The 27,892-nt window shown below is 43.9% G+C and overlaps 2 protein-coding genes across 2 annotated transcripts in view; one reads left to right on the top strand and one right to left on the bottom strand.

Annotated features, from left to right (window-relative positions):
- The window catches only part of aprt (adenine phosphoribosyltransferase), a 30,993-nt gene extending 19,281 nt beyond the window's left edge, over positions 1-11,712 (top strand). The window contains exons 2-5 of the mRNA XM_033035702.1: positions 3,856-3,959; positions 8,556-8,689; positions 8,793-8,871; positions 9,924-11,712. Of these exons, the coding sequence (XP_032891593.1) occupies positions 3,856-3,959; positions 8,556-8,689; positions 8,793-8,871; positions 9,924-10,063 (457 nt within the window). The 3' untranslated portion in view covers positions 10,064-11,712. The remainder of the gene's footprint in view (positions 1-3,855; positions 3,960-8,555; positions 8,690-8,792; positions 8,872-9,923) is intronic.
- cdt1 (chromatin licensing and DNA replication factor 1) lies at positions 11,449-27,326 on the bottom strand. Its single transcript, XM_033035701.1, has 10 exons — positions 26,400-27,326; positions 21,556-21,642; positions 21,157-21,377; positions 20,848-21,042; positions 20,047-20,192; positions 19,060-19,163; positions 15,848-16,036; positions 15,292-15,438; positions 14,267-14,468; positions 11,449-12,506 (listed from the first exon to the last, which is right to left on the bottom strand). Exons 1-10 carry the CDS (start codon positions 27,000-27,002, stop codon positions 12,343-12,345), a joined length of 2,058 nt encoding a protein of 685 aa, XP_032891592.1. The 5' UTR covers positions 27,003-27,326; the 3' UTR covers positions 11,449-12,342.
- Between the last annotated feature and the right edge of the window lie 566 nt (positions 27,327-27,892).

Genomic DNA, 27,892 nt, shown 5'->3' with positions numbered 1-27,892 from the left:
AAATGCCTGGTAAATAATTGTTTAGGTCATTGCTTTTTAGGTCATGTTCATCGGTACTGGGAAATCAGTGACTGATAAGTTATCAAGTTCTTACTCAATCAGACTAAAGAAGGGTCCTGACCAAAATGTCGCCTGTCCAATCCCTCCACATGCTGAATTACTCCACCACTGCGTTTTACTCAAGATTACAGCATCTGCTATCCCTTCTGTCTTTACTAAACTATTTCAAAGAATAAGGTAACATGCCTCAATGACTATTGAGCGATGGCACTAACATCCCTGTCTGACTCTCCTGGGTCCTACTGCTCCCCCATCCTGTACTAGGCATCTCAATAATGATGGGTCTTTTCCTTCCCCCTCTTTTAACCAGGTTACCCCGACCACACCCACCCATACAATAGTCCTCACCCCAACCCCCCTCTTCTCTGAACACCCACCGTCCACCCATCAAACCTCACTTGGCCTCCGCCCCCACCCTTGTCGTGTCTTCATCATCCCCCCTGACCTCCCCTTTCCGATACAGTCTGTCCTCAACAGAGGCCTCAACTTTGTTCCCCTCCGCCTCCACCTCAACGAGTTCCGGGTCCGCCATGATGTAGAGCTTTTCTATCATATCAGGTTTCTTCAAAATTATTTTGTAAATACATAACATTCATTTTTTCCCCAAAAGTTTCCGCCTCAATGCCTTTTTCTACGGGAAGGTCCTCACCACCCACTGATGACCCCTCCTGGGATAAATAAACTTATATCGTATCGTATGAAACATTAGAAATTTAAGACATAAGTAGAAGTTTTCAGTGAAATGTGAAAGGTTCATCTCCATAGTGAAACATTAATCAGTATTGTTTAATAAGCTACATTCAAACAAAAATATTGAAATAATCTATAATAGCTATTGAAAGCACTGAAGTTTTCACTGTATAGTACTTATTTACTTGTTTTAATAAAGTAGCAGAGTTGATTCCAAGTAGACACACTTGTTTTCTAGTATGTGTTTTTCTCATTTCAGATATTAGTTTTTTTTTTACAAATATTTTACAAATATTCCATTAGTTTGCAATGGCAATGATGGCCTGAAATTGGTTTCACGTGTACTTTACATGAAAATGATGCGTAATTTTTTGAAATGTAGTATTTGAGGATATATTCTGATATATTATTGATTTCTAAAACCTCAGTGAATTGAGACGTTTCTGTAAACATTAATTCTCCCAAGGGCGCCAGTGGGGATGTTTCAGCTATTTCGTAGCTGGGGATGGGAGCTTTTCACCATTGCATTTGTAGAACAATTCTGGCAGTTTTTATACTTTTGTTTGGTGTCAACTCATAAAAGAACAAAAACTATTGAATTGTAATTTCTCCCAGTGGGATAATGGGCTGCATCAGGCTTGATCTGGCCAGGAGCCTCTCTTCCACCTCCTGCAGGATGGACAGAGGTGCACATGCTTCTCCTAACATGCAGGTCTCAATATACCTTGTTGCTAGGACTGTCCTGAAGGGCACCCAAACTGTGAGATGAGACGAGGCTTTACTCTGCTCCAACCAAGACCCTGGTTCAGCTGGTGTCATCAGAAGGCCTCTCCCACGGTCTCCAAATGTTTCTCATGATCAAAAATACTTGGAAGCAGTCAAAATGCATTTAAATACTTTCAAAAATAAGTTATTGAAAATGTATTTAAAAAGACTTGTTAATAAAAATATTAAAGTTAATTAAAATAAAGTGGAAGACACAAACTAATTAGCTTTGTTTGCCTTTTTCATATGCCAGCAATGTCTGAAGTTGAGGGACCGGAAACCAAGTATATTCAACCCATCACCTTAGCAGGATTGGGAACAACCATGAATTTGGGTCCACAGCATGAGATCAGATGTTCCCGGCTTCTGATCTGCAACACATTTCATGCTTCTGCACTATGTTATGCAGGCACAGAAGTCTGGAATACACAGAGACCTACACTGCATATTGCTAGTGGTTCTCTATGAAATCATTAGTTAACGATTTAGCCCTCTGCGCTTCCATTTTCTCGGTTGATAGTAAACATTGTACGTCCACCTTTCATTGCTGCTGCTATCCTTTTTTCTATCTGTGAATCTTTTCCTTATTTATAGGATGCCGTTGTTGCTGGCAAGGACAGCTTTCGATTGCCAGTCTTCAGTTGCTCTTGAGAAGTTTGTGTTGAATTACTGCTTTGAATTGCGGTGGTCATTTTGTTGAAAGTACTCCCATAGGTGGGGCGTTTCCAGTATTTAATGCCAGTGATGATGAAAGAATGACAAAATAATTCCATTTAGGATGAAATGTTACTTCGGAGGAAAACATGCACCTCCCCATGTGCCTGCTTCTCTTGTCTTTGTGGTAATGATTGAGCATTTGGTTGCTGGAATAGTTTGAACAAGTAACTGCAGTACATTTTACATTTCTATAAGTAAATCATGGGAAAGGAGCATCTTATCGACGCCCTATGAAGAATGCCGCTGCCTGTGAGACTACAATTAGTTTAGTTTAGAGATACAGCGCGGAAACACGCCTTTCGCCCACGGGCTCCGTGCCGACCAGCGATCCCCGCACATTAACACTATCCTACACCCACTACGGCCAATTTTCACATAAATTGCATCTGAGTATGGAACTCATAGTGTTCTCTGGTCATGTCTAGTTTTGTGATTTTGATTAATAATTAGAACAAAATAGATTAAATAGTTGCATGATGCTTTGACATTAATACCTCAGTTACATCTGTAATATTTCCGTTTTGTATGTGAAGTAGAATTGGTTGCCAGCTGAAAGCAAATTTAAGTGAAACTTTAACATATTGCAATATTTAACATTTCCTGCAAGTTACTGAAATGTCACAGATGCTAAGTGTAAAATTACGTAATTGGCCTGCCACCAGACTTTGTGAAAACAGCTCCATCTTAATATATGTCTTTATATCTTTGATATTAATAATAATTTGGATGAAGGAAATGCATTTACCAGGTTCATAGCTGCATCCCTAATTAGACGTTTTTTGTTTTGCTCTGTATTGCCTGCCTGTAATATTGTTGAATTCTTAACCCATGTATCTGTGATCATGGCCATTCCAACCATTGTTTATTGTCACGTGTACCGAGGTACAATGAAAAGCTTTTGTTGCGTGCTATCCAGTCGGCGGTAAGACAATACATGATTATAATCGAGCCATTTACCATGTTTAGATACATGATAAGGGAATAACATTTTGTGCAAGGTAAACCAAGCAAAGTCCGAACAAGGATAGTCCGAGGGTCACCAATGAGGTAGATGGTGGTTCAGGACTGCTCTCTGGTTGTGGTAGGATGATTCAGTTGCCTGATAACAGCTGGGAAGAAACTGTCCCTGAAACTGGAGGTGTGCGTTTTCACTCTTCTGTACCTTTTGCCTGATATGAGAGGGGAGAAGAGGGATGGCTAGGGTGCGACCCATCCTTGTTTATGCTGCTGGCCTTGCTGAGGCAGTGTGGGATGTAAATAGAGTCAATGGAAGGGGGGTTGGTTTGTGTGATGGTCTGGGTTGCGTCTGCAATTCGCTGCAATTTCTCAAATAATATCAAATAGAAGTGCGCAGTCAAAATCTACAAATGTACAATAATTGCTTAGTTTAATGAAAGTGCATGTTTATAGTTGATGCCAAAGTATACCTGCAGATGGTGAAACAAGAACAATACCCAGCAAGCGGGAACAAGTGTGCTGGTATGACCCTTTTCAGAACCTGAAATTCATGTCTGCTGAACAGAAATCTTACTTACACCACCAATATGATCTCTTGTACTCTCCACTGATGGCATTTCCAATACTTTATGCTGCTGCATTTAATTTCCCACCTATTTTTTCCAGAGACATCAATCCCATTTTGAAAGATCCCAAAGCCTTTGTTGCAGTTATTGACTTGTTTGAAGACCATTTGAGAAAGAAGTCTCCCCAAACGGAATTAATTCTGGGTAAGTCAGAGATTGTTTCAAAAGAGTGCTTGTTGAAGTGAGTTTGGGGGAACCTTCAAGAGTGTGACATGAAGATAAGACCATAAGTCACAGGAGCAAGATTAGACCATTTGGCCCACCAAGTCTGTTCCACCATTCGATCATGGCTGATCTATCTTTCCCTCTCAACCCCATTCTCCTGCCTTCTCCGTGAAATGCTTGACGCCCATACTAATCAATCTCGCCTCAAAAATACCCAATGACTTGGCCTCCACAACCTTCGTGGAAAGGAATTCTGCAGCTTCACCAGCCTCTGGCTAAAAAAATTCCTCCTCACCTCTGTTCTAAAGGTACGTCTTTTTATTTTGAGGCTGTGCCTTCTGGTCCGAGAATACCACTCGTGGAAACATCGTCAGCACATCCACTCTTTCTATGTCTTTCATTATTTGGCAGGTTTCAATGAGATCCCCTCATCCTTCTAAATTCCAGGGAGTCCAGGTCCAGAGCCATCAAACTATACTAATGCCCCTGTCCCACTTAGGAAACCTGAACGGAAACCTCTGGAGACTTTGCGCCCCACCCAAGGTTTCCGTGCGGTTCCCGGAGGTTGCAGGTGGTTGCCGGAGGTTGCAGGTAGTGGAAGCAGGTAGGGAGACTGACAAAAACCTCCGGGAACCGCACGGAAACCTTGTTCGGGGCGCAAAGTCTCCAGAGGTTTCCGTTCAGGTTTCCTAAGTGGGACAGGGGCATTATACATTAACCCAATCATCTGGTGTGGGAGATTGCAACCTTCACGTGGTCCGCCCTGTTTCGACAAATGCAATCAACCCGGCGTGCACAATCAAATAAGATCAAATAGAACAAGCTGTCCGACAACTTTAGGCTGTGCATGCCAGACGCAACAAGAAGAAGAACCCAATCATCCCTGGGGTCAGTCTCAAGAAGCTCCTGTGGACCCCCTCCAACGCCTGCACATCCTTCCTCAGATATGGAGCTTCAAAACTACTCACAATATTCCAAACATGTCCTGACCAGTGCCTTACAATGCCTCAACATTACATCCGTACAATTTTATATTTCCGTCTTCTCTAAATGAATGTTACCATTGCATTTGCCCTCCTTACTACCGATGCAACCTGCAAATTAACCCTTTGGGAATCCTGCACCAGCACTTCCCAAGTCCCTTTGCTCCTCCAATTTCTGAATACTCTCCCCATTAAAAAAAAATGGTCTACATCTTAATTCCTTCTACCAGGGAGTCTCGTTTGCTGCCATAGATCCTGATGTCTGTCCCTCTAACAAGTCTCCTTTCACTATTGCTCTTGGGGCTTCACTTTTCCCTGCTGTGGTCAGGTCACCACTACTAATCTCATTGATGTTGCTGCTCCCCTAGGAGCAGTCACTCCCCCCCCCCCCCCAACAGTATCTACAGGAGCAGCCCTGCTGTCATGCAGTGACCCCACAGGGGATTACTAAACTCTCTGCCTACTCACTTTTCTGGTGGTCACCAAAATACTTTTTATCTGTACCCTAAGTGTGACCACCTCACCGACTCCCATGTGACCTCCTCAGACTCCCGGATAACCTTGAGGTCATCAAGCTGCTGCTCCGGTTCCATAACGTAGTCTGTAAGGAGCAGAAGCTTGAAGCTCACGACTGGTCCTCAGGGACTCCGGAAGTCTCATTGACTTCCCACATCCTGCAGGAGGAGCGTGCCTCTGTCCTTGCAGCCATCTCCACTGCACCAGCCAGGAAGATTTACGATAGAAAATAAACTCTGTTTCTTATTGTACCATCTTATTCACCAAAGCCTCACACGTACCCTCCACAAAGCCTCTCGTGTCATAGCCTCACCCCTTATGCTCCACCGAGCCTCTCGAGCCAAAGCCTTGCACTTTCCCACCACAAAGCACTTCACCTCCACATAGCGGCTCTCAACAAGCAACTCCACTAGTGTCTGCCTCCCTTTTTACATGCGCACTAGGAACTGTTGCTCCAGGGTGCAAACTGCTTTCAGCTGCAAAATTGAATCGGTCTTTGTGTTCTCTTTTAAAAGTCCTGTTTGTCTGTTAAAGTTAATAAATCCATAGGGCCTGATAATTTCCCTCCCAGGTTATTGAGAGGCAAAAGAGGAGATTGCAGACTATGATAAAGGTCTTTGTATTGTCTCTAGCTAAAGGCAAGGTCTTGGGGCACTGGTGAGTAGCCAATGTTGTTCCTTTATTTAAGGAAATAAATAGTGAATCCAGGAAATTATAGGCCAGTGAGCCATATAACCAAAGATCCTATAGCAAGCAAGATAGACCACTCGACGAAAAAGAAGTAGTACAGTCATGGGCAGATTCATGGTTACTTTTTGGCCCCATTTCCGTAACCGGCTTCCGTCTCCGCACCAAAGATCCCATAGCTAGCAAAGATAACTAGTGCGGAGAAGGTAGCCGGTTACGGAAACATCCTTGTAAAAATAAAAGTTCTTTGGTAAAAATCTTCTAATTTTCAGAATTTTTATTTATTAACACAAACTGTTCCCCCGTAACGTTGATTACACTGCGAGTCGGGTCGGGTTATGGAAATGGATGAAAAAATGGCCCACATTCCGCTCTGTTGCGTACTACAGGTCAGCCCATTGCATTTAGCAGGAGTGGTCTATCTTGCTCCGCTATAGGATCTTTGCTTATAACAGTGGTAGGAAACCCATGGGAGAGGATGGCATTTATTTGCATTGGGAAGAGAATGGGTTTCTTGGGGACAGACAGCATAGCTTTGTCCGGGGCAGGTCATGCTTCATCAAACTTGATTGATTTTTCTTGAGGAGGTGACAAAGATGATGGATGAAGTGTTCTACGAGGATGTGTGCTGGGACCACTGTAATGTATATAAATGACGATGGGAATGTAGACAGGTTGGTTTACAGGCAACTCCAAGATTGGAGGCGTTGTAGACAGAGACGGCGGCTGTCAAAAGGATACAACTGGATATAGATCAATTATAGATATGGGTGGAGAAATGGCAATGGAGTTTAATCCAGGCAAGTGTGGGTATTGCATTTAGGTAAATAGTCAGATTTATATCGTCACATACACAATAAAGTGCAGTGAAATGAATTTGCCAGCAGCAGTACAATAAAAAAAAGAACACAATACACTATAAAAAATTTAACACAAACATCCACCACAGCATTCATCACTGTGGTGGAAGGCACAAAGTTCAGTCAGTCCTCCTCCATTTTCCCCCGTGGTCGGGACCACAAACATCCGCAGTCGCCGCTGCGGGCGGCCAGATGTGCAGGCAAAGTAAGTCCCGAATTGGTGCTTCCCTACTGGAGACCGCGGCTGCAAGATGGTGTAGGCCGCAGGCCGGCGGTCGAAGTCAAAGGTAAGGGGAAAGTATACAGTTAATGGCAAGACCCTTAACAGCCTTGATATACACATGGATCTTGAGATCCTAGTCCATAGTTTCTGGGAAGTAGCAACATAGATAAAGTGGAAAGAAGGCATATGGTATGCTTCCTTCATTGAGTATAATAGTCAGGAGGTCATGTTGCAGCTTTAAGAAATTGGTAAGCTGCAGTTCTGGTTTCCCCTTCACAAGCAGGATGCAAAAGCTTTGGAGAGAGCGCAGAAGTTATTTACCAGGATGTGTCCAGGATTAGAGAATATCACCTATAAGGAGATAAGAAGTGTTGGAGTAACTTGGTGGGTCAGGTATCATCTCTGAAGCATATGAATGGGTGACATTTTAGGCTGGGGCCCTTCATCAGACTGAGTGTGGTGGCCAGCTCCCGGGCACCCCTGCCCTTGACCACGATCCCACAGATGCACACTATGCTGTCATCACCCAGACCATCACCAATCTTGTCACTTGATTGGCAAACGCCCCTCCACAGCCTCCAACCTTATTGTTCCCCAGTCCTGTACTGCCCGTTTCTACCTGCTTCCTAAAATCCACAAGCAGGAGGGCTTGACAGACCCATTGTTACTTATCCCATCCCAATCCAAATACTCCCTCCCCACGGGAGATATAAACCTCTCTAAACTTCCTCCCTCACTCCCAGCAGTCCTTCCAGGTGAGATAGAGATTCACGTGCACCTCCTCTAACCTCATCTACTGCATTTGGTGTTTCTGATGTGGCCTCCTTTACATTGATGAGACCAGCATAGACTAGGTGACCGCTTCACTGAACACGTGCTCAGTCTGCCAATGCTACTGGATATCTGAATAGCTCACCATTTAAACTCCTCTTCACATACTGACCTTTCTGTCCTGGACCTTCTCCAGTGAGGCCATGCCCACACTGGTGGAACAACTCCTCATATACCGACCGCTTGGGTAGCTTCCTATCCAGTGGTATGGCCAGCAAAATCCCCAATTTGAGGAAGCCTACATACAATCCCCCATCTTTTCCTCTCACTGCATTTGTCCCCCTCTCGTCACTGCCTACATTTTCACCCATTTATTGCTCCCACATTTTGGTGGAATATGGAGCACATACAGGCAGTGGATTTCAGTTTAACTTGGCATCATGTGTGGTCCCAAGTGCCTGTTCCTGTAGTTCTATGTTCTTGGACCTGCTCTATATTACACATTGTGTAGTAACACAGTGTTTGTGTCCCACAGGTTTGGACGCACGTGGATTTCTATTTGGTCCTGCTCTGGCACAAAGACTTGGAATTGGCTTTGTACCAATTAGAAAGAAAGGAAAGCTTCCGGGTAAAATTTATTCCATGAGCTACCGTCTCGAATATGGAGAGGTAATCCTTTGTGCATTTTCTCAACAAAAGGGGAAATATCTTCTTTTACTATACGACTGTCTTTATGCATTAATATTCTGAAAGGCGCTTTTCTCTTTCCTAGGCTGAAATTGAGATGCAAACTGATGCTGTGCAACCACAGCAGAAAGTGGTCATCATTGATGATTTACTTGCTACTGGAGGTACAAGATACAGTTCACTTTCTATATTGCAATTACATTCATTTGTGCCTTCAACCCGCTCTATAAGTTGATCTGAACATTTACGTTTTTTCTTCGATATGGGATGTTCTGTAAGATGATAGTGGTATCCCTAAGAAACGTTGTGTTATAAAGACAATTGTCAATGGGGGGGGGAAGTGTAAGGGGCTGGAGTTTTAGACTTGTAATAACAAAGGATTCTCCTCACAGGATTTTCAATAGCATTAACTTTTTTTGCGACTCCAAGCTAAAGATTCAGAAGACTACGTTACATTGTTTAATAGAGTATAGTTGCACAAGTGGCAATAGAAGCTGTTGCCTGGCAACTTCAGTGGTCAGCCAGACTTAAAGTAGCAGCATTGTTGTTGAGAGACAATGGTGTGAGATTACTGTGGGTCACGGATATAGGCTTGTGCCCATGTACGGATTATATCCAGGACAACGTTTTTCTGTTTGTCAACCTCCAAAGTGGTTCTCTAATTCCCAATCGAAATAGCATTATAACCAGTTCATCCCACGTATGGGCAGCACAGTGGATCAGGTGGTAGAACTGCTTCCATACAGCGCCAGAGACCTGGTGTGCTGCCTGTGTGGGGTGTGCAAGTTCTCGTCTCGGTTTCCTCCCACATACCAAAGATGTGCATGTTTGTAGCATAACCGGCCTCTAATTTGCCCCTAGTGTGTAGGGAGTGGATGAAATAACTAGTGTGATCGGTTGATCAATGGTTGGCGTGGAATGATGCGTCTGTTTCCATGCTGTATCTATAATAAATAACGTTCCCCAATTCACCACTCATTATATCCAGTTTGTGTCATAGCAGACCACCGGTACATTACTGACAATATTGCAAATCGTTTGATAATTCCATCAGTGCAGTTTAACATTCTTTAATTTTGTAAGCAAATTCTAGGATTTTATGTTTAAAGAACACTACAATGATTTCGTAAAATGTTCCATTTTTAATTCTCAAGTAGGTATAATGCTCTTGATAAAAAAAATGATTGAATCGGATTCATTTGTGTTTATGGTGCAGGTACACTGGGAGCTGCCTGCAACTTGCTGAAACAAGCGGGAGCTGAGATTCTTGAATGCTTAGTGGTGGTGGAACTTAAGGACCTGAGTGGAATAAAGAAACTGAATTGTGTGCCCCTCTATTCACTCGTGCAGTTCTAAGCAGCGCTGTCTTCCAGAATCACAACGGCCTCAAATTATGTAAAATGTAGTTAATTTTGTCTTCTAATCATCGGGAGCAGAGTGGGTGTTGATCTTTACTGATTCATTTTGCAACACCCGGCCCAATTGAAGCAGTGTATGAACCATGAACATGCTGAAAACCACCATGCCTGAACTTGAGACTCTGCTGAGTCCTGGTTAAACTCTTTGTGTGGGAAACCTTTGAGATTTTCTTTTCCAGACCAGGACAGCTTCATTGTCTCTAGTGTTCAGTTGCCTGCTTTTGAGATCTGGTGTCAAATTGACTGATGATGCTGAATACATGGCCAAATTTGATTGCAAGCCTTAATTGTGCACTTACTGCCCATTTTAAGACCCAGGCATTTATTTATCAATAAAGTTGATATAATATGGAAACAGGAAACCAATGCAGCTGGAATCTGGAGAAAATCACAAGTTGCTGGTGGGACTCAGTGGATTGAGCAGCACCTGTGGGTTGGGGTGGGGAAAGAGGAAAGCAGAATTGTTAATGTTCCTGCTTAAGAGTCTGTGCTAGGACTGAGTGGAGAAGGGAAAGGGCCAGTCGAGGGGAAGGGGGAAAAAGATGACAACCAGATAGAGCAGACTGGCGGAGGAATGCAGAGGAGATAGCAGCAGTTGGGTGATAGGTGGAAGCAGTCAAGGGAAATAAAGGGCAGGTGAGGAATGGATGCAAATGACAACGGGAAACAGTAAGGGGGAGGTGAAGATCAGACAGAAGAGAATGTGTGGATGAAACCAGGTGGGGGAGGGAAAAGTAAGATGGACAGAGGGGGGTGGGGGAAATAGGAAACAGAAGGCATGGTTAATGAAATTGGGAAATACTATTTTCATTTCAGCCAGCTAGTTTCCCACTCTCTCTTTGGTCTGCTCATTACTGCTACTTTCCCAGTAAAAGCAGGAGGCGCTAGCTACACTGTTCTCTATCCCCCTTCACTACCATCCAGAAACCTACATGTTCCTTCCAGGTTAGACAATGATTCACATGCACATTTCCAACATCCTCCAACTGTTACAATAGCAATTTTTCCATTTTCCTTGATGCCCACATTACAACCACTGGGAGGAGGGTGTTGCATTATAGAACATTTGTTCCAGGCCCTACAGGGCCCCTTCCTCTACAGATCATTTCAGCATCTGCAATGGGTGGATCTCCCCACCAAACAAGTACTAGACATATGTTAAGCTCCCTTCCAGTCAGAGAAAACGATTCTTGTCCTTTCCACTTAATAGGTTGTACCTGCTGCTCCTGCTCTACTCAAACTAGGCCCAAGTTCAAGTTTTATTCTTGTCAGTTGGAGCATTTTTGTTCCTTTACCTCAGGAATAAGCTATGTTTCTAATAGCTAATATTCACTTCAAAGATAAATAACATTGCATTTCCGTTAAGTGGGCATAGTGAGTAAGGACAAATTATAATGATTACATGGGGTTCTGGCTAAGGTATCAAATAAGTTCCGATTTAGGAATATCCAATGTCACTGTCATTTTGTTTCCCTTGCAACAAGTATATACTGCAGTTAAACTGTAGAACAGTTGAAGGAACTGGTGACAAGATCCTAGAAAACCTGTCAATGTTTTAACATGAAATAATAAAACAGTGCTGACCAAGGATAATGACTACTTTCACAATTAATGGCAGAAATACAAGCAGCAGCATGTTTGCAAAGAAATACTGTAAGAACCTGAACTTGCGTTCATTTCTGTTCAAGGTGACAATGCAAATTATAAAATTCTACATTCTAGCCTGTCTCATAGATTCAACATAAAAATCAATCAAAAAGTAAAATATTTAATCAAATTGTTCCTTAAAATCACTCCCCATACACGCATTTGATTTTCAGTTTAACATTAATGGTTCTCAATAGATATTCAAAGTACAAATTTTGAACAATTATGTTACTGTTTGAAGCCAAAGAAACCACTGCTCCTGGAAGGCTATTAAATTCTACACAGATCTAATTTTATTCTTTGAAACTGCAGAGCAAGAGGAATTCATTCCCCTCACCTCTAAGTTGACAATTAGTAATCCCAATAAAAAGCAAGTATTCAATTTCTCAAAACAAAGCCTTCCAAATACTTAATTGTCAAGCAAACATACTAGGAAAAATATAGATCAGTAAATCCACAATCGGTCTCATTCAAGTTTCCAGATGTGTTTCCCATCAAATATACAGATACACATTTTTACATTTAACATTCAGGTTCGGTGCAGAACTTGCTTAAAAGCTTTCTAAAAAATCATGCCTTTTCCTCGTCCTTTGTCTTTTTTTCAATTTTCTCCACAACCGTGAACAACTCCACGTTCTTGTTCAGCTTCAGGTACACATCCTTCCTGATTATATGTACACTCAGCCAGTCAGGAACAATGTCAGCCAGTAACCGCAGATGTTTCTCCATGTCACCTGAAATTGAAAAAGCTACTTAGTGTATTCCAATCTTACTGTACAATGGACAAGTGACCCTGCAGATTGAATCAAATATTTACTTAATATTACTCAAATATTTACTTAATATACAATTACAAAATCTCTAAAAATGACTTCAGTATGCCCAACCCTTTGCAACAGTTGTGTATCTCAACGTTGTCTCATTCTCGTATCCATTTCTTTCCCTAGAGGTTTACCTCTTCTACCAAAAAGTTTGTCTATTCCTGACACTCATGTTATTTATTGCAGCAAAATTGCTTGATGACCTAAATCTTCAGTTCACATCCATCTTCTACAATAAACCATTCCTTCGCTTCCCAATTTCTTTTCATGGCTATCTTTTAGAGATACAGCGTGGAAACGGGCCATTCGGCCCGAGCCTGCGACAACCAGCATCTCCCACTACACTAACCTACACACACTAGGGACAATTTTACGACTTACCGAAGCCAATTAACCTACAAGCCTGCACGTCTTTGGAGTGCGAGAGGAAACCGGAGCACCTGGAGAAAACCCATACAGTTAATGGGAGAATTGACAAAACTCCATATAGACAGCGCCCGGAGTCAGGATTGAACCTGGGTCTCTGGCGCTGTAAGGCAGCAATTCTACCACTGCGGCATTGTGCCGTTTATGGTGAAAGCTCTCCTGTAATTCACTGACATCTGCTGAGACTAAAGTGGTTTAAAGACTGGGCAGGAGAACATGGATTTGGTGACGTTTTGGGTCCGAACTGAGATGCTGCCCGACCCACTGAGCTACTCCAGCACTCTGTGTCTTTCCTAAACCAGTATCAGCAGTTCCTTGATTCTACTTCTCTCAAATGCTTTTGGCTTCGCATCCTTCTCCCCATTTACAGTGACATTTTGGATCATCAATCTGATCAAACAAACCTGTCCATATGATAGGTACACAAAATTGCTGGGGAAACTCAGCGGGTGCAGCAGCATCTATGGAGCGAAGGAAATAGGCGACGTTTCGGGCCGAAACCCTTCTTCAGACTGTCCCGGCTCTGGAACTCTTCATTCAGAACTGCTGCCGCGACGTCAACCGCCTCAACTTCTCCACTCCCCTATCTCACTCCAATCTTTCCCCCTCTGAACGATGCACACCCACTGTCCATATGATAGCCTAGTCTCCATTCCCGCTACTTGCCCTGGTAAATCTTCACCTCCATGTCCTGAAGACAAAGGGAGTGAATGTGGCAGAATTACTGGCCATTCACTTGACTAATCTGACTGCACCAGAAACCACAGCCATGCCTTACTCGTGTAGCCAAACTGCTTGAGGCCAGGACTACCCTGAATCGCAAAGATAACTGACATCTTTACTCAATTACAAACAGTTCTCTCGAGTCACACTCGGATGGGTTTCGGCACTTGTTGGCAAAGATTTATCCAATAAGATTCTCTCTAATAAAGTGAGTTTGCAGTTTCCTTCAATTCAGACCAAACCTTTAAATGTCCTCTTTAGAACGTGCACATTTCCACATTCCCTCAAACTCAACCCAGTGCACAAGGATTGAACATGCCAACCATCTAACTTGATCCTACGGTTCTTATCTGATGTCAGAGAACAGGAGACTGGTGTCACAATTTGTAGCAAACTCAGTTCACCCATCATCTCCGCACTTACTCTCCTAAGCTGATTTGGATTTCAAAATTTGCAACAATCAAGTATGAAACAGCTAAATGCAGTAAATTATCAACATTTGAAGTCATTCTTTATGCATTTACCCAGGGGCATTGAAGATCGATAGCTGTCAATCATTCTGTTGCATGCTACTGTAATATTCAAAGCTGCTTTCTTCTCTGCCACAAAGACATTACGCAAGATTCTTGCTATCTCGGGGAGTCTCCTCATCATATGAAGACGCTCGGTTTGAGCAGGACTCCTCATCATCACTGCCTGAATTTTTTGTGCTTCTTTGGTACGGATCTGAAAAGGAGTTGAATATTAATATTCATGCTTCTGATTCTACAAAATCAATTTTAGTTTTTTTAGTTTAGTTTAGAGACACAGCACGGAAACAGGCCCTTCGGCCCACCGAGTCCGCACCAACTAGCAATGTCTGCCCATTAACACTTCCCTACACGCACTAGGGACAATTTTACATTTATACTAAGCCAATTAATCTACAAACCTGTATGCCTTTGGAGTATGGGTGGAAACCGAAGATCTCGAAGAAAACCCACGCAGGTCATGGGGGGAACGTATAAACTTTGTACAGACAAGCACCCAAAGCCAGGTCTCATATAACCATCACAGCACGGAAACAGGCCATCTCGGCCCTTCTAGTCCGTGCCGAACACTTACTCTCACCTAGTCCCAGCTACCTGCACTCAGACCATAACCCTCCATCCCTTTCCCGTCCATATACCTATCCAATTTATTTTTAAATAATAAAATCGAACCTGCCTCCACCACTTACACTGGAAGTTCATTCCACACAGCTACCACTCTCTGAGTAAAGAAGTTCCCCCTCATGTTACCCCTAAACTTTTGTCCCTTCATTCTCAAATCATGTCCTCTTGTTTGAATCTTCCCTACTCTCAATGGAAAAAGCTTATCCACGTCAACTCTGTCTATCCCCCTCATAATTTTAAAGACATCTATCAAGTCCCCCCCCTTAACCTGGTCTCTGGCACTGTAAGGCAGTAGCTCTACCACTGTGCCACCATGTTGCCCAATTAGAAGGTCAGATGGAAATATGAGACCATAAATCAAAATTATTTAAAAAATCTCTGGTGGACAAGCTTACCCTTTCGAGCAGGCTCTGTGAAACCCCTTTCAGTGCACTGGAAGGACTTGGACGCGGACTCACGACATTTAGCTGCTTTTGTTCCATTGTAGCAGCCATGGCAGTTTCAACAGATTTTAGGGCCATGTTAGCAAGAGCTTTCTCCATCTGAAAACAATAGAAGTCACAAGAACAAAATTCAGACCCATACAAGTACCTCTCCATGCAGGCAAGCTCTACATTACTTGTGATCCCAAAAACAGCCTCTCACCATTTTCCATTATGTGTAGCTGCATCATCTACAAATGCACTAAGAAATGAGGGTTGAAAAAAATATCTATTTAGAATAAGAGCAAATTTGATTCTGTATCCCAAATGTTTGGCACGTGATTTGTAAATTCTGTAAGCACAAATTTCTGTTATATAACTGGCTGTAACGCAAGGGTCACCTTTAGTAAAGAACCTTAAGGAAGCTTTTCCCCACTCACGCCGTTTCACAAAGACCTAACGCGTTCTTGCCTTATTAACGTCCACAAGGATGAATTTTTTAATCCATTAGATGGCGGTGTATCAATACCTTTGGTGTCATCATGCTGCGAGCTTTATCCAGTACTTCTTGAGCAGTCGTCAGCTTTTCAAAATCAGGAGGTTGTGGAAGTTCTGCAGCATCGATGTCCGGAACCTCATCCACGTTGAAGCGTGGGTGCCATCGTGTTAGCTTGTTATCTGGAATATGCATCGGAGGGTGAAGAGAAGCCAAAAATGCCTTTAGGGATAAAAGAAATAATTAAGTTATTGTTCAATAAGTTTTTAAAGTTTTGTGTAAGAAAGAACTGCAGATGCTGGATAAAATCGAAGGTAGACACAAAACGCGGGTGAGGCTGCATCGATGGAGAGAAGGAATGGGTGACGTTTCGGATCGAGACCCTTCTTCAGTTTCTTTTCTCAGGTTCACATTTTCATCTTAGAACCTTTCAAAGTTTCACAGCTCTGGACTTAAATGTAATTTCTACAATCATGGAGTTCAAAAAGCAAGAACTGTTGTCGCACTGACATGAAACTGGAATGAGCTGGAGATGGCAAATACCAAGGGAGGCACGGTGGCGCAGCAGTAGAGTTACTGCCTTACAGCGCCAGAGATCCTGGTTCGATCCTGACTATAGGTGCTTGTCTGTGCGTTTGTACGTTCCCCCCGTGACCTGCATTGGTTTTCTCCGGGATCTCTGGTTTCCTCCCACACTCCAAAGATGTTTGGAGGTTAATTAGCTTGGTACATTATAAATTGTCCGTAGTGTATAGGATAGTGTTAACGTGCGGGGATCGCTGGTCGGCGTGGACTTGGTGGGCCGAACGACCTGTTTCGACGCAATATATCTAAACTAAACTCCCTTTCCCACTAGAGGAGTTAACATTCAACTTAAAAGCTATTTAGGGAACCGAATAGGACAAATAAAAAGAGCAAGATCTACAAGTATTGCTCACCGATGAACCAAAGCAGAAATTCTTAAAACATGGCAAATTGGAAGACACAGACAGGTATATCCCACTGGCATAGCCAGCTTTTATTATCCACCCTTCCTGCTTTTGAGACCATGCAAGCAAGAGTAAAGGAAAACGTGTGGAGCATAAGGAGAAAATAAGAGCAGAACTTATGACGCCACTTTCAGGGAATGATGTACCTGCACTCCTACATCCCTCTGCCCTACAACACTCCCCAGGGGCCTGTCATTCACTGTGATGGTACACAGTGATATGCACATGCCTGGTTTGGCATGTGCATATCACTGTACCTTAATTGGTACACGTGACAATAAAAGACCTTCGAACCCCTAGAAATGCAACACCTCACACTTACCTGCATTAAACATTCCTCAGCCCACTTGCCCAACAGCACAAGATCCTGCTTTTTTGACAAGCATCTTTGCTTTTAATGATAGCACCCACGTTAGTGTCATCTGCAAACTTGCTAATATGCCGTTTACATTCTCATCCATATTATAAACCCCAAACAGCAGTGGGCCAGCACCGAGACACCTCACTAGTTGCATGCCTCTAGTCTGAAAAACACCCTTCCACATCACCTCCTTCCATGAAGCCAATACTCAATCCAGTTGGTTAGCTCCCTTGTGTAATCTTACCTTCCAGAGCAGCTTACCATGTGGAGCATTATCAAATACCTTGCTGAAGTCCCTGTAGACAACATCTATGGATTTGTCTTTGTCGACCTTTTTGGTTACTTCTTTAAAAAATTCAGATTCGCAATCTCTCATGTACAAAACCATGCTGTGTATCCCTAGTTAGCCCGTCTATTCAAATACATACACAGCATCCCTCAGAACCCTCTCCAGTAACTTGTTGCCTACCATTGATGTTAAGCTCATTGGGCCACAGTTCCCTGGCTTATCCTTGCAGCCGTTCTTAAATAAGGGCACAGCATTAGCAAACCTCCAGTACTACTGGACTGTAGGTCAGACACCTGCCAAGCTGAGACACTGCTCTGAGGAAACTCCAGCCTCCCATTCTGTATCCGACCTCTCTGTCTTGGGTCTCCTCCATGGCCAGAGTAAGCACCACTGGAAATTGGAGGAACAGCACCTCATATTCCGCTTGGGGAGTCTGCATCCTGGGGGCATGAACATTGAATTCTCCCAATTTTGTTAACCCTTGCTGTCTCCTCCCCTTCCTATCTCTCCCTCAGCCCTCGGGCTCCTCCTCCTCCTTTTTCCTTTCTTCTCCCCGCCCCCCCCCCCCCCCCCCACCCCCCACCCAAATTGCCAAATGCCAAATTGTTCATTGTGTTGTTCACCACTTGTTCAATAGTGGCGTTTTCATTGGATTGTTAGTTAAGTTATGCGTTAGATTATTATGGACCTAAAGTAATGGATTCAAGGATTGGGAGAGTTACTGTGGTAAAGCATTCAGCACTCTCGGCCCAAAAGGCTGGCGAAGATAGAAAACAAGTCACTGTTTTAGAAAGTAAACTGGATGATACAAGACCAAGAGCAACACAACGGGATCCTGGCACAGTTCTCCACTGGGCAGCATAAAGACAATGAGCTAATTTTAAATTCAACATACTCCATTCAATAACAGTTCACTTTTCCATCGCGTCCCCATTCACTCCGTGACAAGCAGTTAAACAAGATTAAAAATTGATTCTCTTCAGATTTATATTTGTAGATGTCAATGGGTGTCCAAAGTAAATGAAAAGTTTGAAATAAAAAAATTATACAAAATAAATTCTATTGTTAGATGCAAACCAATCAAAAAATAAAAATAAATCACATCACAATCTACCCGACATTTGCTTTAAGAAACTTGTCAAAAAAATACTCTTGTGTTTGGGCCAATTCTTAAGCTGCTATTTTTTTAAATGCCATCCAATGCTGATTTACTCAACCACCTTCACTCCAAAATTTAATTTAGAGCCATGGGCCCACAGATCAGCAGGAGTCAGAGCATTGAGTCATACAACACGGCAACAGGCCCTGTGGCCCAACGCATCCTTGCTGACCAATCTGCTCCATCTAAGCTGAGCACATGTCTGAAACAGCGATCCCCTAGAATGTTGGGCTGCCAGTCCCTTTTGTCCACATTTGACCCATATCCCTCGAAATCTTTCCTATTGCTTCCAAGATTGACACAGACCACCCTTAGGCAGACCAGAAGAGGCAAAAACGAGCAATGAGTAGAAACTAGCAACAACACCAGTGTGCTGCCAACACAGATCATTGATCCACACGGCTGCAATGGCCAGAATCAACTTGAAGACAAGGCAGAACAGCTTACCTTGTGGTATTGCTTTACCATGTTGGTAAGGTTTCGGCTGAAAATCCGACGGCGTAGAAGCATGCGAGAGGCTGTTAGTTGTGTCTGTGCTTCAGAATTATCCTCTTGGATGGGAGAGAGGGGAAAATGGCATTTAAAAATGTTTAAACTTAAAAACATTTTAGGCCCATTCATAGTCACGTGTGTGACCAAAATACGAAAAATTGCGGAGTACATCTCTTCTAATTCTGAAAGCATTACAGGTATATTGTTTTGTACTATATTTACGATTCATATTTTATTCAAAGTTTATCAAGTGACATTTTTGTTATGCTGACAATGTTTGTTTGGGGTCAGAGGTCAAATATGACTGGTCACGTGTGTGCCTCGCACGGAAGCATTTATTTCATAACAGTTTTATCTTACAAACTCTGTGAATTAAAAAAAAAACACAGAATGTTCATATCTTTAGCAGACATGCATTATAGTCCTGTAGGTAGGAAAATAGCAAAGAATAAGATTCATCTCTTACAAGAATGTTTTAATGCATTACTTCATGTGATGACATCTGGCCACATTTGTGCGCGACATTTTGGTTCACTTTCCAAAGAATGACCCCTTTAAAAGATCTAATTCAGCCACTTGCCCTCTACTCTTTCACTCTAGATGAAAGGTCTCAACCGGAAACATTGACACTCTATTTCTCTCCACAGATGTGGCGTGACCCAGAGTTCCTCCAGCTGTTTGCCCTTTCTTTGTTACACATACCAGCAACCAGTCTCTGGTGCCTCTAAAATAGCAGAAATAATACAACTGCTGCTTTGATTCAGGCTTCTTTCCTAACCTCACCGGCAGTCTACAAAGCAGGACAAGACACAGACTCAATTTTCTTTTTAATCAACAAAACGATATTACTGAAGTTACAGCGATTAAGTGGTCAATCTCTTCATAAAAGCCGGAAAGTTCCCAACATAATTCACACTCTTAGCGTCACGAGCATTTATTTACCTCCTTCAAAAACAGGATCGATGGTGAGCTGGTAGATGGATTTCTTCACAGAGTCACTCCACGTCGGAATTCCCTTTTCCTGCCGGAACTTATACGCAGATGGGTAAACGGTCTTAATTTGTCCAATATTTCGCTGTTCAAATTTTCTACAAAAAATATTCCAAGGTTAATTGCTCGTAGGCTAATATAATAAACATTAGCTCGGTAGGCAAAAATGCTGGAGAAACTCAGCGGGTGCGGCAGCATCAATGGAGCGAAGGAAATTTCCTTCGCTCCATAGATGCTGCGGCACCCGCTGAGTTTCTCCAGCATTTTTGTCTACCTTCGATTTTTCAGCATCTGCAGTTCCTTCTTGAACATAAACATTTGCTAGTAAGGTAATATCATAATTAATTATTTGTTTTGTAAGCATTTGATATATCGCTGCAAAATTATCCAGGTGACATAATGAACGAAGCATCTTAAACAGCTTACGTCTGAACTTAAGATTTCAATGCTTTCTCTTGTTCGTTTTAAAATTTCAATGTAAATAACCACTTTCAAGAAATTGTTTCCAAGTGTCAACTTAGTAACCACAAAGCTTCCAAATTGTCATTTTTTATAAAGTGATTCTCAATTTACAATGTAAAATAAATTAAAGCTTTCAATTAAAAGTATTTACTGTAAAGAAACACTACAGCAGTTCCGTGAGCAGTTTATTTTTAATGATTAGCTTGTGATGGCTAAGGACTCAAGTCAAGGTAGCAGAGGCAGACAAATCTCTTGAATGCGCACCGCCTGCTAATTTCGGCACATACTCACTTCCGCATCAGGTCCTGAACACCCTGTTTCACTTTAGCAAAGGTAACGGTCTCGGAACGGTTGAACATCATGCTCACAATAGTTTCCATACTACGGAACATCTCTGCCAGCACCTTGTACTTGAAAGGCAAGGTCAAGCCTGGTGGGACATCCTGTGCGAGGTTGTGGAAACGCTGGTAGGCTGGTGCCTTCACCCTGAAAGGAAATGAAGAATGAAGACTGCTGCGTTCAGCTATCCAGCAACCAAGGACCGTTAATATTGCATTTTTATGCTGTTCTATTGAGGATTTTTACTGTTCTTTTCCTCACCTCTCACCCACGTTTGATTCCTTCTCCTGCCCAGCTGTGCTTTTACACTCTTTATTTTCTTCTACCTTCAATCCCAGTTCTCGAACCCGTTTAAGGCGACTCTTGGCATCAGTACCCAATTCAGCAGGAGCAGGTAAAGTAGCTGCTTGGCTGAGCTTCTGAATTCTTTGTAATCGGCTTTTTAAAGAACAAAGACTCTCCTTTCCAGGTGCGGTCTCCGTCTATAGAACAAACGTGTTGCAGATGAGTTTTTACATCATAAATTCCTTTCATACTTAGTTTTTGAAAATATGGCACTAAATTAGTAATGTTGGGCTTTCCATAACTGTTCATTATTCATCAAACACCAGTGACGTCGCTTCAGAATGCAGAACAAGGTTGTGTGGTTCAATTTCTTACCTGTTGGCTTCTCTTGCTCGAATCTTGCAATCCAGGAAACTTGGACATCCGTTTCCGTGAAATTGTTGCCCCTTGAGCAGATGCATCCTAAAGGTGGCACCAAGACGCGTTAGTAGCACCAAATTGAGGTGTGTGAAACCACGCGGGGCAGAGGTGAATGCAGTCTTGATCACAGAAAGAGAATCAAAAGTTAGCAGATAGGAATAAGGTGAAAGGGGGAAGATTTAAACGGGTCATGAGAGGAAAGATTTTCACTATTAGGGTAGTGGGTACATGGAATGAGCTGCCAGAGAAAGTGGACAAAGCCGGTCATAACAACATTTAAAAAGCCATTTGTTTAGGTGCATGGAAAGGAAAGGTTTAACAATGCAATACACACACACAATGTGAAAAGAGGGGTTTTTTTTGGTAATACTCAACAAACCAGAGCTCTGATGGAAGTGTTTCAACCCCAAACTGAAATGTTAACTGTTTATAGAACACAAGAGAAAGGAGCAGAAATAAACAGAGAACTCCACGCTCAATAAGATCGTGGCTGAATGATCCATCACCTTTGATGCTATTTTTAAAGGAGGTAAACGCTCGGGGTGCTAAGAGTGTGAATTATGTTGGGAATTTCCTGGCTTTATGAAGAGATTGACCACTTATTAATACAAAAGACACAAAGTGCTGATAACAGAACCTGTCCCCAAATCTGGAGGTATGCGACCTCACACTTCTCTGTACTTCTTGCCAGATAGGAGAGGGGAGAAGAGGGTGTGACTTGTCCTTAATTATGTTGGTGGCCTTGCTGCGCCATTGTGACGTGTAGATTTAAGGGCCTGTCCCACTTGGCGATTATTTCGGCGACTGCCGGCGTCAGTGACTGATGTATAAGGGTCGCCGAAAGATTTTGAACATTTCAAAATCCAGCGGCGACAAAAAATGTTGCAACACCTGAGGAGACACCATGCGTCAATACGCCATCATGCCGCGGTGACCTGATGAAGTCAATGATGCCGGCACCAAGTGGGACAGGCCCTTGAGTCAATGGAACTGGAGGTGCTTTGCGTGATGGTCTTAGCTATGTCTACAACTCTCTGAAATGTTGTGCTGTCTTGGATGGAGCTATTCACAGCTTTATAAAAAGTATCTTGACTCTTCTGGACAACTACAAACTTGAAAAGGTGTCTGAAGAAGAATCTTGACCTGAAACATCACCTATCCATGTTCTTCAGAGATGCTGCCTGACCTGCTGAGTTACTCCAGCACTTTTGGTCCTTTTGTGTATTAAGCAGCATCTGCAGTTATTTGTTTCTACTACAAACCTTCACATTTTCTGTAGGAAGGATTCTAAATTATCCTTGGTCGACATCCCCTTTGATGTCTTGTTTTCATACCTTACCCTTCCTTATCTCTGTGCCTCCCTCTCCCCCGACTCTGTCTGAAAAATGGCCTCAACCTGAAACATCACTCATCCCTTCTATCCAGAGATGCTGAGTTACAAAAGCATTCCTCAGTTTGCCATGGTGGGGCTTCCTTATCAAAATACATTTTCTCTTTATAGAATACAACATACCTTTCCTGAAATTTATGAAATGTCCACCTTTGGCCATTTACCTTCTGATCCTTTATTCATGTTCCCAGTTTACTTTAGCCAAATATCCTCAGACCACTGTAATTGCCTTAACTTCAAAACTAAATTCAGACCACGTTTCTCACCCTCAAATTCCACCATGGTCATTTGTCAATGTCATGGACCTGACCTGCTGGGCACACCTGGCATTTTCTGAAGAGTATATTATCATATTGTCTGACAAATAGTAATACTAGTTTTAATATTTGTTTTACACCCTCAAGCTGCCACAAAGTGCAAATGTTTGTGTTGTTGCCTTGCATCTTCAGGCATCCTGGGTGCTGTCCGTGCAGTTTGCACACTCTCTCCATACCTGCATGGGCTTCCTCCTACATCCCCACAAGTTCACAAGTTAAAGGAGTAGAATTAGGCCATTCAGCCCATTGAGTCTACTCCACCATTCAGTCATGGCTGATCTCTGCCTCCTAATCTAATTTTCCTGCCTTCTCCCCATAACCCTAGACACCCATAGATACAAAAAGCTGGAGTAACTCGGCGGGACAGGCAGCATCTCTGGAGAGAAGGAATGGGTGACCTTTCGGGTCGAAAGAAGGGTCTCGACCCAAAACGTCACCCATTTCTTCTCTCCAGAGATGCTGCCTGTCCCGCCGAGTTACTCCAGCTTTTTGTGTCTATCTTCGGTGTAAACCAGCATCTGCAGTTCCTTCTTACACCCTTGACACCCATTGTGATCAAGAATTTGTCTATCTCTGCCTTACAAATATCCACTGACTTGGCCTCCACAGCCCTGTGGCAATGAATTCCACAGATTAATTACCCTCTTACTAAAGAAGTTCCTCCTCACCTCCTTTCTAAAAGAACGCCCTTTAATTCTGAGGCTATGACCTCTGGTCCTAATCTCCCACCAGTGGAAACATCCTTTCCACATCCACTCTATGCTTTTCCTAATAGATGTGGTGTCCAGTGAATTGGCTTCTGTAATGAAGTGGCAAAAGAATCCCATGGGGAGTTTATGGGCATTTACATCATACAGCACCAGAACATACCTAGAATTCGACAGCACTGTTGTGGGACGTATCACTGGCGCCGTAGGGGGTATGGCTGCCTAGCCTGCAGCTGTCTGTTTTTTCATCTTTTTTCTTATTTTTAGTTAGTTTAGTGTTTTGTTTTTGAGGAGTTCAGCTTTTTTATGTGTGGGGGAGGGGGGGGGGGGGGGAAGGGGGAAACTAATTTTCAGGGTCCCTACCTGGTCGGAGATGCAGCTTTTCTCCTGGCTGCACTTTCAACCCGTCCTCGCGGCCTACCAGCGGGCCTGGAGCGGCGTTTCCTGAGGGGATCGCCCGGGGCATCGGCGGCGGCTGCGGAGCTGCGGGTCCGAGGAGCGAGGGGACCGCCCTGAGCCTCGGCATCGGCGGCACTGGCACCGGCAGAGCTGCGGGTGTGAGGACGGCGGTGCAGCGCTGGAGCGCCATTGTGGGGCGGGCGGTGCCTTGCCTGGGTCGCCGCGCTGGAACTCCGGTGAGCTGGGACCGGCGTTAAAAACATCGCAGCTGCGGCGCTGAACTTTACATCGGGAGCCTGGGATCTCGCGACGAGATCGCCAGTTGAGCTCCATTCGGCGCGGCCTTGTCGGCTCCGGAAGCCACGGTCTCGAGTAGGGAGGCGGCCGTTCCAGGGTTCCCAAGCCGCTGAGAGGACTCTCCCGACGCCGGAACACCATCACCCGGCGAGGACGGCCTGGAACATCGGGCCTCCGTGAAGGCAACTGTGGAGGCCTCAATAGGCCCGACTATGGGTGGACATTGGGGATGGGACTGGACTTTGTGTCTTCCCTCATAATGGAAACCATTGTGGGGGGATGTTTTTATGTTTTTATGTTGAAGCTATTTATTATTGCTATGTTTGTATTCTTTTTTATGTGCTGCATTGGCAAAAAGAATTTCACTACACCTAGGTGTATGTGACAATAAATTCAACCTTTGAACCTTTGATGGGGACGAGTCAGAGTATAGAAGTGAGATTGACCGATTGACCAAATGGTGCCAGCACAATAACCTGGCTCTCAACACCAGCAAAACCAAGGAACTGATTGTGAACTTTGGAAGGGGTAGGATAGAGACCCACAATCCCATTTATATCAACGGGACGAAGGTCAAAAAGTTCAAATTCCTGGGCGTGCATATGTCCGAAGATCTTTCCTGGTCCCAGCACACTGATGCAATTATAAAGAAGGCACATCAGCGCCTCTACTTCCTGAGAAGATTACGGAGAGTCCGTATGTCAAGGAGGACTCTCTCGAACTTCTACAGGTGCACAGTAGAGAGCATACTGACTGGCTGCATCACGACTTGGTTCAGCAAGTTGAACGTCCAGGAGCGGAAAAGAATGCAGAAAGCCGTGACCACTGCCCAGTCCATCATCGGCTCTGACCTCCCCACCATCGAAGGGATCTATTGCTGTCGCTGCCTCTAAAAAGGCTGCCCATCCTGGTCACACACTCATCTCTCTGTTGCCATCGGGAAGAAGGTACAGGAGCTTGAAATCTGGAACATCCAGGTTCAGGAACAGCCTCTTCCCCACAACCCAACATCAAACAGTATATTATTGCTATTGCACTTTATCTGTTTATTGTGTATATATATGGTCCATGGTATATAAATACACTGAACTTTTATCTCGTGTTCTGTATTATGTTTACATATTCCGTTGTGCTGCAGTAAGCAAGAATTTCATTGTCCTATCTGGGAGACATGACAATAAAACTCTCTTGACTCTTGACCCACAATATTAATGACATTATATCAAGTTAACCCAATCTCCTCTGCCGACACGTGATCCATATCCCTCCGTTCCCGGCACGTCATGTGCCTGTTCTCAAGATATCTACACGGTCTGAAGAAGGGTCTCGACCCGAAACGTCACCTATCCATTTTCTCCCTAGATGCTGCCTGACCCGCTGTGCTACTCTCGCATTTTCTGTCCATATTTGGTATAAACCAGTATCTGCGGTTCATTTTTTAATTACATATTGGTTATCTGCAAGCCTGTAAAATGCCACTATCGTATCTCCACCACCACTCCTGGCAACGAGGGAAACATCAGGGAAGGATTCAGGGAAGCAGATGGGAAATCGGGTTTTCCCGTCGGGTGCCAACATGTACCCGATGGGCCGAATGTCTCCCTTCTGTGTCATTAGAAGTGCAAGAACTCAAATCGCAGACTCGTTTCATTCTCCATTTCATAAACTGCAACCAATTCACACGCTTACCGTGGGCTGGGAAGTCTCTGGACGTGGCAGTGCTACAGTTTGTCGATCTGTTGCCGCTTGCGGCTGCAGCACCAGACATCTCCGGGCAGATGGAGCTCGTTGCGGGCCCGGATCCGCTGCCGCCCGCGGCGGCTTCGTTTCCTCGGTCGAATCGGAGCGGCCCCGTTTCTTGGCCGTGCGGGTCCGATGCCCATCTCGCCCGGCGGTACCCGGCCCAGGCCCGGCCGATCCCACACCAGACTCGGTGGCTGTTTGCTCATCTTCGGACGGGGTCACAAGACACGCAAACGTGGAGACTCCCTTCTCGGCCTCCTGCTTCGGGGTGGTGCAAACTCCGTCCCACTCTGTAGGCACCGATTTAAAAACTTCCCCAACGACAAGCGCTGGGAGAGGGCTTTCCCTGCTCGAAATGCGAGTTTGTGTTGCTGTCGGAGGTTTTTCGATCACCTTCCTTCGCTGCTGCCGCCGTCCCTTTGCAAGCGACCCAGCGCCGGCAATGCTTCCATTTTCCGCAGTCTCCGCTTTCCGCAGTTTCACAGGCAGCGTCTCCCTCTTCGTTTTTTTAGTCTGGGGGAAATAGTCGGTTAGTCTGGCCTGCGCCATGGCACCAGATGGGAAACGGAGCAGCCAAAAAAAACTGCACTGAAATAGAATTAGAAACTTCAATTAGCAGCTACACCTCGGGTTGTGACCGCGGCCGGGGCTGCAGCCGGCGAGGTGGGTGGTCCCCGGGGAATGGAATGGAGCTTTGGGAGCTGAGCGTTCCAAATCGTGTTCGATTCCCTCGGTTTAGAATCTTGCTACTTTCCTCTCTCCCGGGCAACGTTCCATCTGGCGCCCGCAACCCGGCAAATATATATATATATTATTTTTTCCCCCGCAAACAACTCCGAACTAATCTTTGCTCCGAACTTTCGCGCTAAATTAACACGTGTTCAGTGGATCGCTCCATTTTACTGCAGTGTTGGTGCCGATTAGATTACAAATAAAACCCCGTGCATTTTTATGCAAAGGCATAAAAACGACACGTTGAAGCATGCAATGGAAGTAGAGTTTGAACAGGAAACATGTCCCATGTTTTAAAATATCGCAACTCTTTTGTCAATTTGTTACTCGGAATCAGACCCTGCTTTAATTCTTTCACCACACTTGCAATGGTACAGTCTTCCTCTGACGCGAAACGTTTCCTGAGAGTTGTTTCCAAAGATCCTATAGCGGAGCCTATCTTGCTCCGCTATAGGATCTTTGGTTGTTTCTTCATTTCTGTGAGGTTGAAGGATTGTGGTAATCTTGTGTTTTGTTTTTGTTGATTATATTTCCTGCTCTGTTGTTTATTTCAAAAATAAATTTATCTCAATACCCCTTACTATTATAATAAGTAAAGTTCCCCTTACTAAATAAATTGGATAGTTATATGGATGGGAAAGGAATGGAGGGTTATGGTCTGAGCGCAGGTATATGGGACTAGGGGAGATTATGTGTTCGGCACGGAC

This window comes from Amblyraja radiata, chromosome 17 (assembly GCF_010909765.2).
Source record: "Amblyraja radiata isolate CabotCenter1 chromosome 17, sAmbRad1.1.pri, whole genome shotgun sequence".
Classification (NCBI taxonomy): Eukaryota; Metazoa; Chordata; class Chondrichthyes; order Rajiformes; family Rajidae; genus Amblyraja; species Amblyraja radiata.
Note: the sequence above shows the minus strand (reverse complement) of the source record. Positions and strands in the feature narration are given on the sequence as shown.

Bases quoted from the DNA above. Each gene is read 5' to 3' on its own strand.
- cdt1 (XM_033035701.1), bottom strand. From the start codon at position 27,002: ATGGCGCAGGCCAGACTAACCGACTATTTCCCCCAGACTAAAAAAACG. The intron at 21,378-21,555 runs GTAAGAAATTGA...TTTGTTCTATAG, and splicing joins CGAGCAAGAGAAGCCAACAG to ACGGAGACCGCACCTGGAAA. The intron at 21,043-21,156 runs GTGAGGAAAAGA...ATTTCCTTTCAG, and splicing joins GAATCAAACGTGGGTGAGAG to GGTGAAGGCACCAGCCTACC.